At 56.9% G+C, this 12172-nt stretch overlaps 1 protein-coding gene across 1 annotated transcript; it reads left to right on the top strand.

The window, feature by feature from the left end:
• Positions 1–4341: 4341 nt before the first annotated feature.
• On the top strand, positions 4342–10259 carry LOC110592675 (coiled-coil domain-containing protein 201-like). Its single transcript, XM_021703743.1, has 3 exons — positions 4342–4503; positions 7635–8111; positions 9813–10259. The coding sequence occupies exons 1-3, from the start codon at positions 4375–4377 to the stop codon at positions 9897–9899; spliced, it is 693 nt and encodes a 230-aa protein (XP_021559418.1). The 5' UTR covers positions 4342–4374; the 3' UTR covers positions 9900–10259.
• The last annotated feature ends 1913 nt before the right edge of the window (positions 10260–12172 follow it).

Genomic DNA, 12172 nt, shown 5'->3' with positions numbered 1-12172 from the left:
GGCCCTAAAGCTGTAGGGTGTCCCTAGTCGCCTGGCACCTGGCCCAAAAAGAATACTGTCCCCTGGGCTGCTCGGTCTAGATGGAGGAGGTATGGCTCTGGGCTGCTTGGTTCCCCTATGGAAGACATGCTTCCCACTGGGTCCTTTTATATCTTTAAGGATTGGCTAACCCCACGCGGGACAACCTCTCCCCAGCCAGAAAGGTCTTAAGAGGCCAAAACATCATAACATACAGAAAATAAACGTGCAATGCAGAAGCAATGGGTAATTTGCTTTGCCGGCGTTCCGAAAGCCCCAGCAAGGTGGAATGGAAAGGCTGTTGGAAGGTGAGTAGGTAGAGTGAATGCAGATGCCGCCAGCTGCTGAGTACTTCCCGCCGGCCCAGCGCTCCTGGGCATCCCCCGCACACGAGCTGTAAGCCCAGTGAGGCAGCTCTCAGTGCCCTGGACCGTCTGCATGTCTCGTCCAAAGCCCGCGCCTTCTACGGAACAAGAGCCGGGCTCTGAACCGGACTTCCCGCACCAAGAGCAGTACTTGCACCCGCGATGCAGGTTTCCGTGTGGCAGAGCAGCAGGCGCATGGGTGCATCTACCAGCTGGATTCGAGTCACGCCTGAAGTCGCCTCTGCACAGCGAGAGGCATCCAGCTCCGGGCACGCAGCCTCTCTGAGCTCTAGGAACATGCGGGGCTCCCAGCAGGGACCAGGAGCAGGCTATGGGGCCAACTCCTCCGCAGGCTGGCCTTGAGCCGGCGCTGGGCCCCTGCGCATGCCCAGACCCCCACACTCGCCCCGCAGAGCGCTGCCCAGGGCGGCAGCGAAGGGTGCTGGTGACAGATGACGTTGGTGTGCCCGACTAACGTGACCCTCGACACACACTGCAGATTTCGAAATTGTTTTTAGCCGCGAACGCAAACAAAAGAGCCGTATGCTACACTCAAAGCAGCGTGCCTGCGTGCCAGGAGGTCAGGGGGACCGCTGGGGTCAGGAGAGCAGGGGACCCTCAGATGGCCTGACACGGTGAGGAAACAACAGGACACTGGGATGTCGTCAAGGCAGCCCCCCCGGGCTCCGTGCGCGACTTGGGACAAACTCTTCCCCACTGTGGCCCTCACTTTCCCCACCTGGAAAAGGATGCACTGCACCCGGCGAGATGGGGTTTTTTAACTGTTATTCACTAATGATACGTTAAGACGCTGGTGAGGTGGGCACCGGCCTCCCGCCCGCCCTCCCGCCGCCCCACTCCCGAAGTCGCTTGCCGTGGGAGGAGCCCCCCCGGGCAGCGCCGGCACCGGCCAGCGCATGCGCCTGGGAGCGGCCAGCGATGCGCGTCCGGGTCCCATCGGGGCTGCCCCTCAGAACCTCGGCGCTGCCTGGGGCCCTGCAGGGGTCCAGACGTCCACCCCATGAAGGCTGGGAAGGATCCTCACAGCGCCAAGGACTTTGGGAGTCCGACAGCTGTGAGTCACTCTCCGCTCCCTGCCTCTGGACACGGGGACACGGGGACACGGGGACACGAGCCTTGCCTTGGGTGCGAGGATGGGGTGATGGTCTCCGCTCCTGTAGCTTGTCGCGCAGAGGCAGGTCGACCGTCCGGCACGCAGGGGCGCACGGGGATGGCTCAGGCCTGGGCGTCCAGCCCCGACCTCGCGAAGGCCGGAAACACGCACAGGTGCGCGTGGGAAGCCACCAGCTGGAGACCCTCGGGGCTCGCCCCGCCCGCGCCCCGCCCTGCGCGTGCGCCCCAGGGAGCGCCAGGTGCAGGCCGTGCCGGGGCTCGCGGGCGCCTGCCGGGCCTGCCTGCGGGCCGCGCCGCGGGGGCTTCTGGGCGCCGGCTTGGGGTGCGGCAGCTGCGTCCCCGCGTGGGGGCAGGATGGAGCCCGGGGCACAGGAACCACTGCCCGCCTCCCCTGGTGTGGGGCGCCCTGCGCTGGGACCCGACTCGCCCTCCCCCGACACATCAGTGAGCTGCCAGGTCCTGCACACCCCGCCCGCCCTCCCCTCTTCCCTCCCCTCCCCAGCCTGTCCTGCGGGGCTGGGTCCGGTGTGGCCTTGCGGGGGGCCAGGGGACCAGCACCAGGAGCAGGAGGGGAGCCCTCGCCATGCCTGCACCGTATGTGCAAAGAAAGGCAGGGTGCAGGACTGGTAGGGTCCCGGGGGGGGGGGGAGTTTCAGAGTCCTGAGTCTCGGACCCTAACCACTCCGGAGCCGAGCCAGGGGGGCTGCCCAGGTCTCCTCGAGTCTCCCCAGGCAGGGACCTTTCTCCCTTCTTCATTTGTAGGCTAGGTGTCAAAATAAAAGGGCTAAGCAGGTACGGAGTGGCCCCTGCCGCCCTCCCTAGCCCCCACCATAACCTAATGTTATTTTTAGCTGCTTCTGGAACATTAGATCCTTATGTTTCCTCAGTTTGGAAAAAAAAAAAAAAAAAGGATCCTGTACCCAGAACATAGACATCTTTTCTTATCAATATATTAAAAACACATTTGATATTTAAAAAGAAACCCACTAAGGGTCCTTGCATGTTGATCCATTAAGGGTTTAGTTTTTTCCCCTGGGTTGGAGGAACATTAGCCTGTTGTTTATCTTTCACAGGAATTGTGGGCCGTCTGTTTCCACTGACTATGTCATCTGTTTTTCTTTACAGAAGTTTAACATTTTATATTTCAACTTCTTTTCCTTTACGGCTTCTGTGTCATGAGTTATCATTTGAAAGCCTTACCAGTTTACAGAGCAAGCCACCTGCATTTCCTTCCATGCTTTGATAGTTGTTTGTACCTTGTCAGCAAAGAGGCAGAACTGACCTAAAACAAAGCGTTTATGTGGGGTCTCAGGATTGCAGTTCGGGGAGCAACCCAAACTGTGTCCCCTTAGGGGACAAAACTCAGGGGTTTTTAAAAATAATGGGGAAAGTTTGTATATGTTGCTTAGAAAGAATTTTGACTGGTGTTGGCAGCAGAAAATTCGGGTTAGTTGAACAGAATTGGAGTAAAATCTCTTAGGGCAGCAAGTTGCAGGGGCTCAGGGTATGGGGGGTTTGGCGGGGCTCAAAGTTTCTAGTTTCACCCTGAGGACAGAGAACAAGGACGAGCCCCCCTGCTGATGGCCTCCAGGCTCCATCTAAACCCCTCAAAATAAGTGACCCCATTTCACGTCATGTCTCACAACATTTGCATCTTATATGCAGTTGGAATTGATCTTGGTGAATGATAATAAGAATCCAATTTGTTTCTGATTTTTCAAAATTATTCTGTTTCTTTTTCGCAATCTGAATTTTTAAAGAGTATACTATTCAGTCCCTTGTCATTTATTTTCATGTAGGGTATGAGGTAGGGACTTGGCTTTGCTACTTTTTTTTTTCTAAATGGCTGACCCATTGGAACAACAACACTCAAAGAAAAAAAAAAATAAACAAACTCCCTTCCCTGCTCATTTAAAACCCATCTCTTCCTGTATAATATTCCCAGATGTATGTCTCTATTGTTTGTGCTGAGTACGCATCTGAAAACCCACACTATTCTTTCTGTAAGCTGTTAGTGCTACAGTATTGTTCTATCAAAAATGTATCAAATTGTTCTTTTTTTTAAAAGATTTTATTTTATTCATTTGACAGAGAAAGAATGAGCACAAGCAGGGGGAGTGACTAGCAGGAGGAGAGGGAGAAGCAGACTCCCCGCTAAGCGGGGAGCCCGATGCGGGGCTCGATCCCAGGACACTGGGATCATGACCTGGGCCGAAGGCAGACGCTTAACCCGATGAGCCACCCAGGTGGCTCTCAAATTGTTCTTATGGAAAAGCATATCAGCATTTAATTGTGTATTGGTTCTCAGTTCACTTCCATGCGTAAGTTAGTTCAGGGTAGCTCCTGCTAATCAGAAAATATGCTCCTGTTCGCTCTCAATGCCTTTCTGGTAGAAGCCCCGCCTGGTGCGTACCCCTCCTCTGCACTGAGCCTGGTCCCTCTTGGAAGTAGAATGACTTTGTCTCCCTTTACAAGCGCTGATGACCTTCCATGGGATTTGGATCATTTCTCTTCTTTTTCTCTTTGATCTACCATAGGCTTAGAAAGAAAAAAAAAAACCCACACCGTGAAGTAGCCTCAATTACTAGTTTACTTCTGTTTCTCCGTATTTCTCTGTGGATTTTGCTCTGTGTTGATGCTGCAGCATCTGGAGCAAAGGTGCTTAAAGCAGGAAAACATTTAGACTTTTTAATCACCCTGTGCTTTTGTTTTTCAACTCATCTAATGCATTTTTCCATGAATTTGGCCTCTTAACAGCAGAGGTGCTCCCGTGTTCACACGTCCCCCCCATGGGTTGTCTTTGCTGCCATAATGCTGTGGATCTTTCCGAAGCCCTTTGTCTCCGGCGCAGCCTCCTATGGACGGCGTGGAGCCGATGCGCTTTCTGACCCAGTGCCAGTCTGTTAATAAGCGAGCTGATTCTGTTTGCCTTTGTCGACAGGGCTCAGGTGTTCAACCTCTAACCAGCAAAGAAGATGTATACGCGGTAAGTAGGTGGTAAATAAAGGGTAAGATGCTCACCATCACCGGTCGTGGAAGAAATGCACATTAAAACGACCCTGCCGTGAGGTACCACTGCTCACCTGTTAGAAAGCAAACAGTAGAACACCTTAGGAGCCGCCGACCCCGAATGCCGGTGAGGATGCGGAGCGACTTGGGCTCCCCGTGCGGGCCCGCGAGGCTGGAGGACCGCGCAGCCACTCTGGGAAACACTTGGGCACTTACTGATGCTGACTCATTCTCTGGAGCGAATCCAGCTCTTCAGAGTGGTTAGAGTTCACATTCATCAATCTCTACGGGTTTTGCGACGGGAAACAATGTAGCAAGAGCACCCTGAGACCTACACAGTAGCCGCTGGGGAACTGACCACCCCCCAGGAGGACACTCCCGACTGGCTTTCTGGCCCAGGGGCTGGGAGACTCTCCTGTGGACGTTCCGCACGGTCCGACCTGTTTTCGGTTTCAGCTGGGCTGGCACTTCCCCCAGCTGCCTGGTCATGATATACTCACCTCGGAAGAATGCTCTAAGACCTCACTGGGATCCGATTCGGAATGCTCCAGCACACTCCACTGAACGCGTTTCCGCGAGCAACAACCCCTTCCCGCCAGACCGTATTTACAGACCTCTTCTGCCCTGGCCCACCTCGAAGCCCCTCTGGGGAATTTAAACACCCAACTCTGCCACGCTCAAATAAGCGACTTGACGTGCTTTGTTCAGAGAGTCAGGGACGTGGCCCATCACCGGTGAGGTGAAAAGCCACACAGCCATGCACATCAGGATTCCATTTATGAAACGTGAACTTCTTTTGTATACAGGACGCGCATTCCGTGCTTTTTGTTTTCTTACAAATTGCTAACGGTAGCTACTTAGGGGAGCCGGGTGGCAGGAAGGCTGATGTTAGACTTTCTAGTTTTACTTGTCCCTCTATGCTTTGATTTTAAGCAGGACAGGAGGGCAGCAGCCCCATGGGAGAGCCCAAGCCCCCCACCCACGGAAACCGCGACCACCCATGTCTGTCTTACGCTCCTCAGTGCTGGCGTGATTTGTCACGCAGCAAACGATGGCTAAGACGCTTTCCCACGGCCTTGGAGCATTTCTGATCAGGCTCACGTTTAAGGCAACATAAGCATCTGTCCTCTGTTCTAGGAAAAGTTTAGTTCACTATCATGACTATGCTTCTCAGCTCTGCCTCCCCAAAAACTCACTACCGGATACATCCCTTCAGGTGCAAATGCACAGCAGGAATTCAAGGGCAACCCCACGGTAGTATCTTGCACTGACTGCTGGCTCTGTTCTCCCCCCCGAGCGGAAGCCAGTTGGTGGGCTGCCGCCAAGACTGCGGGCTTCCGGGCATGTCCCAATCACCCCATCGTCACACTTCTATCCACTTGTTGTTGGAGAAAAGTTCCAGTCCCTCCCGCACCATGCATGACAGTGGCTTTCTTGATTGATACTTTTAGGAAGCAGGGCCCACAGTGGATATCATCACCAGAAACTGTTCTTCCCACTAGTGAACAGGTGCATGAGATCGGCCCCCGAGAGTGGGATTTAGCAAAGCGTGAACACGGCTGCAGTGAACGTGGCAGGGTCAGTCGGTACCTTTTCAGGATGATGGTTTCCTTCCCCGTGGCCAAATGCCCAGACGTGGAATTCCTGGGGCACGTGATATTCCAATTTTTCATTTTTTTGAGGACCCTCCATACTGTTGTCCAGAGTGGCTGCACCAGCCTGCATTCCCACCAACAGTGCACGGGGGGGTCCCCTTTCTCCGCATCCTCGCCGACACCTGCTGTTTCTTGTGTTGTTGATTTTGGCCATTCCGACAGGTGTGAGGTGATAGATCATCGTCGTTTTGATTTGCATTTCCCTGGTGCTGAGTGATGTGGAGCATCTTTTCATGTGTCTGTCAGCCACCTGGATGTCCTCTTTAGAGATATGTCTGTTCACGTCCTCTGCCCATGTTCTAATTGGATTATTTGGCTTTTTGCTATTGAGCTGTATGAATTCCTTGCGTACTTCGGATAGTATCCCCTTATTGGATTTGTACTTTGCGAATACTTTCCGCCATTCCATCCGTGGCATTCAACATAAAATCAGCATTCCTCTGAAAGTTACCTAGACTGGTAGGGGATTGGCTCGGATGCACTGCAGTGTTAATTAATACCTCTTTAAAAGACACACGAGGGCTTCTTTCAAAAACCAAGCTGCTCAGTCTGTCACGTCCTTTTGACATGACAACCTGTCAAGGAGCTCTGTGGAGACCATGACCTTAGGATGACAATAAAACTGTTTGCCGAAGACAGTTTGTCAGCATCAGGGAAAGGCCGTGAGCACAGGAGTTTGAGGGTTTTCCCAGAGGCTTTGTTCTCGATGGAAAAACACTCTGAAGGAGCTTTTGCTGCCGGCCGGGGGCTCGGGATCAGGACGCTGGGTGTCCACACCCTTGCCTGATTTGCCGTCCCATCATACAAAGAGCAGCTGCGTCCGCCCGCCGTTCTGCTCTTTTATGTTGAGCGTAAATGTTAAGATGATTTCATTGACAATGTTTTACAGTTTTCTCCTGAAAAAAAGGAAAAAGTCTTTTTACCTGAAAACCCCTTCTTTTTCTTTTTCTTCTTTTTTTTAAAGATTTTATTTATTAACATAAGAATAAAAAAAAGATTTTATTTATTTATTTGACAGAGAGAGACCGCGAAGAGCAGGAACACAAGCAGGGGGAGCGGGGGAGGGGGAAGCAGGCTTCCCGCCGAGCAGGGAGCCCGATGGTTGCGGGGCTCGATCCCAGGACCCCGGGATCCTGACCTGAGCCGAAGGCAGCCGCTTAACGACTGAGCCACCCAGGCGCCCCCCCCCTTCTTTTTCAATTCCATTATTAAGACCACATTTTGGACCAATGCTTGCTTTTGACCAAAAACTGGAACAGGCGACTTAGGTGGAAAGGCAGGTACGGCGGGAGCGCGCTCTGGGCCGCACGCTCCCACCCGGGGTGGGACTGGAGGCTCTGTGCCCAGGGCAGAGGCCGGGGGGAGGAGGACGTGCCCGGTGGGCTCTGGTGCCCATCCGGAGGCTCCTGCCGGGACCTTCTAGGGAGCCGACATCTGTGCCCTGTCTCGGCAGTTTTCCAGGGTGAGCTCCTCTGAGGAAGACGAGGGCCCCTCTTCACTGAGGAGTCAGCTGCCCTTGAGAAGGGTCCTGAAGCACAGCACCCCTCTGGGAGCCTCCCCCAGCCTGCGCAGGAGGCCAGCAGGCCCCGTCCCCTCCCACCCAGCAGAGGGCCCTGAGCCTGGATCCCCGCTGCCTGCACACCTCTCCTGGAACCCCCCGGCCCCCCAGGCAGGGCTCAGCTCCACGGCCGCCCTCCAGACCCCGCAGCTTTCTAGCATCTGGGCCTCCAGGGTGGCCAGTGGGCAGCCAGGGCCCAACCCAGACCCCCGGGCTCCCAGGGAAGAGCCGCCCACAGCGGCCTCGGTCACGCGGCGGCAGCAGCGAGCAGAGTCCCGCGGAGCAAGGAGCAGGCCTCGATCCGTGGGGTTGCCCGGGATCCCCAACACAGCCAGGAGGAGGAAGCGGGACCTGAAGAAGCTGGCCACTGTGGTACGACTATCCCCAACCTGACCCTGTCTCTGACTGTGTCCCCGACCCGACCCTGTCCCCGACCCCATCCCTGACCCCATCCCTAGGGCCCCTTTCCTGCTCGGAGCACTGCATCCTGGCCCCTCAGCTGGTTCACCTCTCCTGTGACACCCTGCTGTTCTAGAAGGTTCTGAGAAGGGCACGGTCGGGGGACTTCCACCTTGCCCCTCACGTGGGGCCACAGCTGACCCCGGCTGTCCAGGTCTGCTGCCCAGAGGTGGGACGTGTGCAGTGCATGGCCTGGCTCGTGGGCTGGGCGCCCGTCGGTCTGTTGGGTCCCTCTGGGAAACCTTCACCCCTCCCTCTGTGGCCTCTGAGGCCCGTGGCTCCGCTCCACCTGCTGGGACCCCGTGGAAGTCAGGTGTGGGGCAGCCTGGATGGCTTCTTTCCGTCTCTTCTTTCTTCTCTCACCCCTTGTCCGCCCCTCGGAGGGGTGCTGGGTTCCACTTTCCAAGGTCGCCGCAGGACGCCTCGATTCTCCCACTGATTCCTTTCACTGGCCTTCCAGTCCTCTCTGCTTGGCCCCACTCGCCCTTCTGGGGCGTTGCTGGTGGGATGCTTTCCTGATGGTCCCCCCCACCCCGCCCTCTGTGGCTGTGTCTGGTCGTAGTTGGGAACCCGGCCTTGCAGAGCTGACCAGAGCTCCGCCTGCGTTCCTGGGTGGGGCCCGAGTGCGGGGCTGCCCCCAAGCCCCAAATGCCTCCCTAGAGCCCTGTCCCCACGGGCTGATGATGTTCCCACCTGCTGCCAGGAGAGGTGTGAGCAGGGCTGGAATATTCTGGAGCTGACAAAGGGAAGGGGCCTGGGGGTCTCACTGTGTGGCAGAGATTGTCCCAGAGGTGGGGCAGGCCCTGGGCCCATGGGGGCCCTCATGCAGGCGCCCAGCTTCCAGCCCCTCTGACTGCTCTGGGCTCTGGGAAGGGTTCATGTGCTTGCTGGTGGCCCGTCCCCCGGCTCTGCTGTCCCCACTCGTTCTGCCATCTGCCCACACCCTTGCTGACAACACCAGCTTCTCCTGGTCCTCATTTGCCCCCACCCAGGGATTGCTTCATTTTTTTACACTTCCAGGCTATTTGGAGGACCATGATCTGTGGGGGACCCGCCATGGGGGGCCGAGGACCCAGTCTTTCCTTCCACCGCCAACCCTGTCCTCGATCCGGCCCCTGCACACGGCCCTGTGCGGTCTGGCTCCGCCACCCTGCCCCCCCCCCCCCCCCCCCCCGCCGTGGCTTCTATGAGGCCAAGCCCGCGTCTCGGTCAGGAGCAGGCCTCATCCTGCCCGTGTTCCCCACCCTGGCCTGGGCCCTTCTCCCTGCTGCAGCCCCGCAAGACCGCCTGTCTACTCCGCCCCGCGGGGACGTCCCCGGCACGCCCCCGACTGGCCCTCCCTGTCCCTGTGCCCAGCCCTCCGGCCCCCTCTGCCCCACTCCCCTGGGTCCTCAGCCACCCCTCCGGTGCCCACCCAGACTCGGCCCTCTGGGCGGTTGCCGCTCCGTGGTATGGTTGTGATGCCCGGCACGTGGAAGCAGGGGTGCCCAAGAGCCGAGGGCGGGGCCGGGTGGGGAGGGGCGTGCAGCCCGCGTGGGCCTCTGCTGTCCACGGGCAGCTATGGCCGGTGCTCCTGCAACGCGGGCCTTCTCAGAGACGCCTTTCCTCCGACAGATGGAGCGCGTGAGGCAGTGGGAAATCCGCCAGCTTCAGGACATCGAGGAGGCCACTCAGCATGAGCTCACCATCCAGGACGATTGACCCTCGGGGCCGGGGCCGGGGGGTGCGATGCTCTGGAGCTCGCACCTCGGCTGGACTCACCCGGCCCTCTGTCTGTCTGCAAACCCCAGCCCTCCTCAGGGCTTGCCCAGGTCCCACTTGGACCGCTGCCCTCCCCGCGCTGTGCCTCTCGAGTCGGGTGGGGGCGAGCTAACGAGGCTCTCCAAGGTACCACCAGAGCGCAGGGCCCAGAGGGAGCCGACGGGGGAGGTGGACTCCCACTGCGCCACCCTGGGGGTGCCCGCCACCCCTGCGGCTTCCCCAGTGTGACCCAGGGCACAGGATGACATTTTGCACGTAGAGACCAGGGAGCGTGGCGACCCAGCCACCCACACAGGGCTGGGGCCACACACCCAGCGGGCTCAGGATGCCATTCCGGGAGAGTCAGATGCTGGGACTCTGAGCGGGAGGCGCTTCGGGCGGTTTGCAGGCGCTGGTTCCGGAAGGTGGGGGTGGGGTGAAGAATCCGACCCTGTGCCGTGGTTCGGGCCGTCTCTGCCCCGTCCCTGTGCAGTCTCGCTGGGGTCCCACGGAAAAGCTGGAAGTGTTTACACCCTGTGCTCTGTTTTTTTTCCTTCCGAAAACGAAAAGAGCGTTTGTTTCCAACCCTACCCCGGGCCATCTCCAGGGCTGCCCCTCCAGGCCTGGCCATGGTGGCCCCACTCTCAGGGCTGCAGATCAAGCTCACTGCTGGACAGAATCAGGAGGCAGCCCTAAAGCAGGGCACTCCCTGTGTTTGTTGGGAGGTTTCCAACAAGGAAGGAGGACAGTCCTCCCGGGGTGGGGGTGGTTTGCCGTCACTGGATGAGTCACTTCAAATGACTGTACGTGTGGGAAGAGCGGATTTACTGTCCAGTGGGCTTACACAGTCCTGCGTGTCCTGACCTGGTTCTTCCTTCATAAGCTGACTCTTCAACGTGTTCACTTCTCCCTTTGTTATAACATTTATTGTCAGATTATGGAAATGATAAGTTTATGAATTTTTCAAATACAACACAAAAGTATAAAGCAGAAAGTCTGCCTAGAATTGCATACCATGGAAAAATACTTCAGTGCAAACCCTTCGCACCTTCAATACTGGAAGTCAGTGAACGGTTCTGCTGAGCATCTGTGTCTGATGCAAAGTGATTCCGATGGGTCATCAAGTGCTTACAGCCCTTGACAAATTCAGATGCAGAATGAGGCCAGGGAGGAGGAAGGCATGACGGGGGCACTTCGGGGAGGTTGTTCTTGAAAGCCTGGGAATTACAGGTGCTCAGAAGGAAGCGTTTTGTTCGTAAGCTACTTTCCTAGATGCTCATGTTGCGTTTTCTCCCCCACGTGTTAGCAAAACGGATTCTTGCATTTGTGCAAAAGAGCGTATGCAAGCGTAGGTCACAGGCCCTCTAGTTGGTGTTTGAAATGCAATCCTGGGGGGGCGTTTCACAAATAAAACAGCGTGGATTGTGAGCGTGTTCCAGCCACGGGAAGATGTGGCCAGCAAGTAGCCCAAGGAAGGAGCGAGTCCTGTGCCTGAAGCCGGAACGTGGGGCCCGGGAGGGCGTCCTGGCCGCACCCACCACCTCCGTGACCTCCGTGTCCTCGGGACCCGAGCTGTGCACGGGCGGGAGGGCAGCCTCAGACCGGCACTCGGGACGCGGGCACTGCCAGTCCGGGCTGCATAGACGGGGACCCCTCGGGGTCTCTGAACCAGGGTCCTCTTCAGGAACACCCCCACGCCACAGCCAGCGAGCCCCATAGCATGCTTCTCCTTGTGCAGTTTCTGTTCAGCGTGAAATGAGAAGTGATCCCCTTCTAATCTAATCTTCAAAACTATACGTTTTCTTCCTAAAATAAGCTATTTATCCGGGGTTCCGTATTTGACGTTCACACCCCTTGTCACCGTGTCAGAAACCTGGTTTGAGGGGCTGCTCGGTGGCCTCGCTGCAGGGTCTGGTTTGTGCATCACTTTCCAGTAAAGTCTTAGCGCCTGGTGTTTTAAATTTTTTTTTTTTTGCTGCGAAACAAAGACTCAAAACAACCCGTGTTCACTTCCATTCTGGTGGCTCGGCTGCACCTCCACCTGGGCTCTCTGCAGGTGACGCCAAGCAGGTGCTCGCCCGGCGCATCTGAGCGGGAAAGTGGGAACCCGGCTCCATGTGGGGGTGCCGGACCGGGGGCCCCGTTCCTTTGCTGGCCGCCACGGGGCTGCACGCAGGCCCCAGGCCCACCCATGTGTGCGTGGCCGCCTCGGTGGGACACAGACTGTCCGTGCT

The sequence above is a fragment of the Neomonachus schauinslandi genome, chromosome 12 (assembly GCF_002201575.2).
Source record: "Neomonachus schauinslandi chromosome 12, ASM220157v2, whole genome shotgun sequence".
In the NCBI taxonomy this organism is placed as follows: domain Eukaryota; kingdom Metazoa; phylum Chordata; class Mammalia; order Carnivora; family Phocidae; genus Neomonachus; species Neomonachus schauinslandi.
This window is presented reverse-complemented; position numbering and strand designations above follow the sequence as displayed.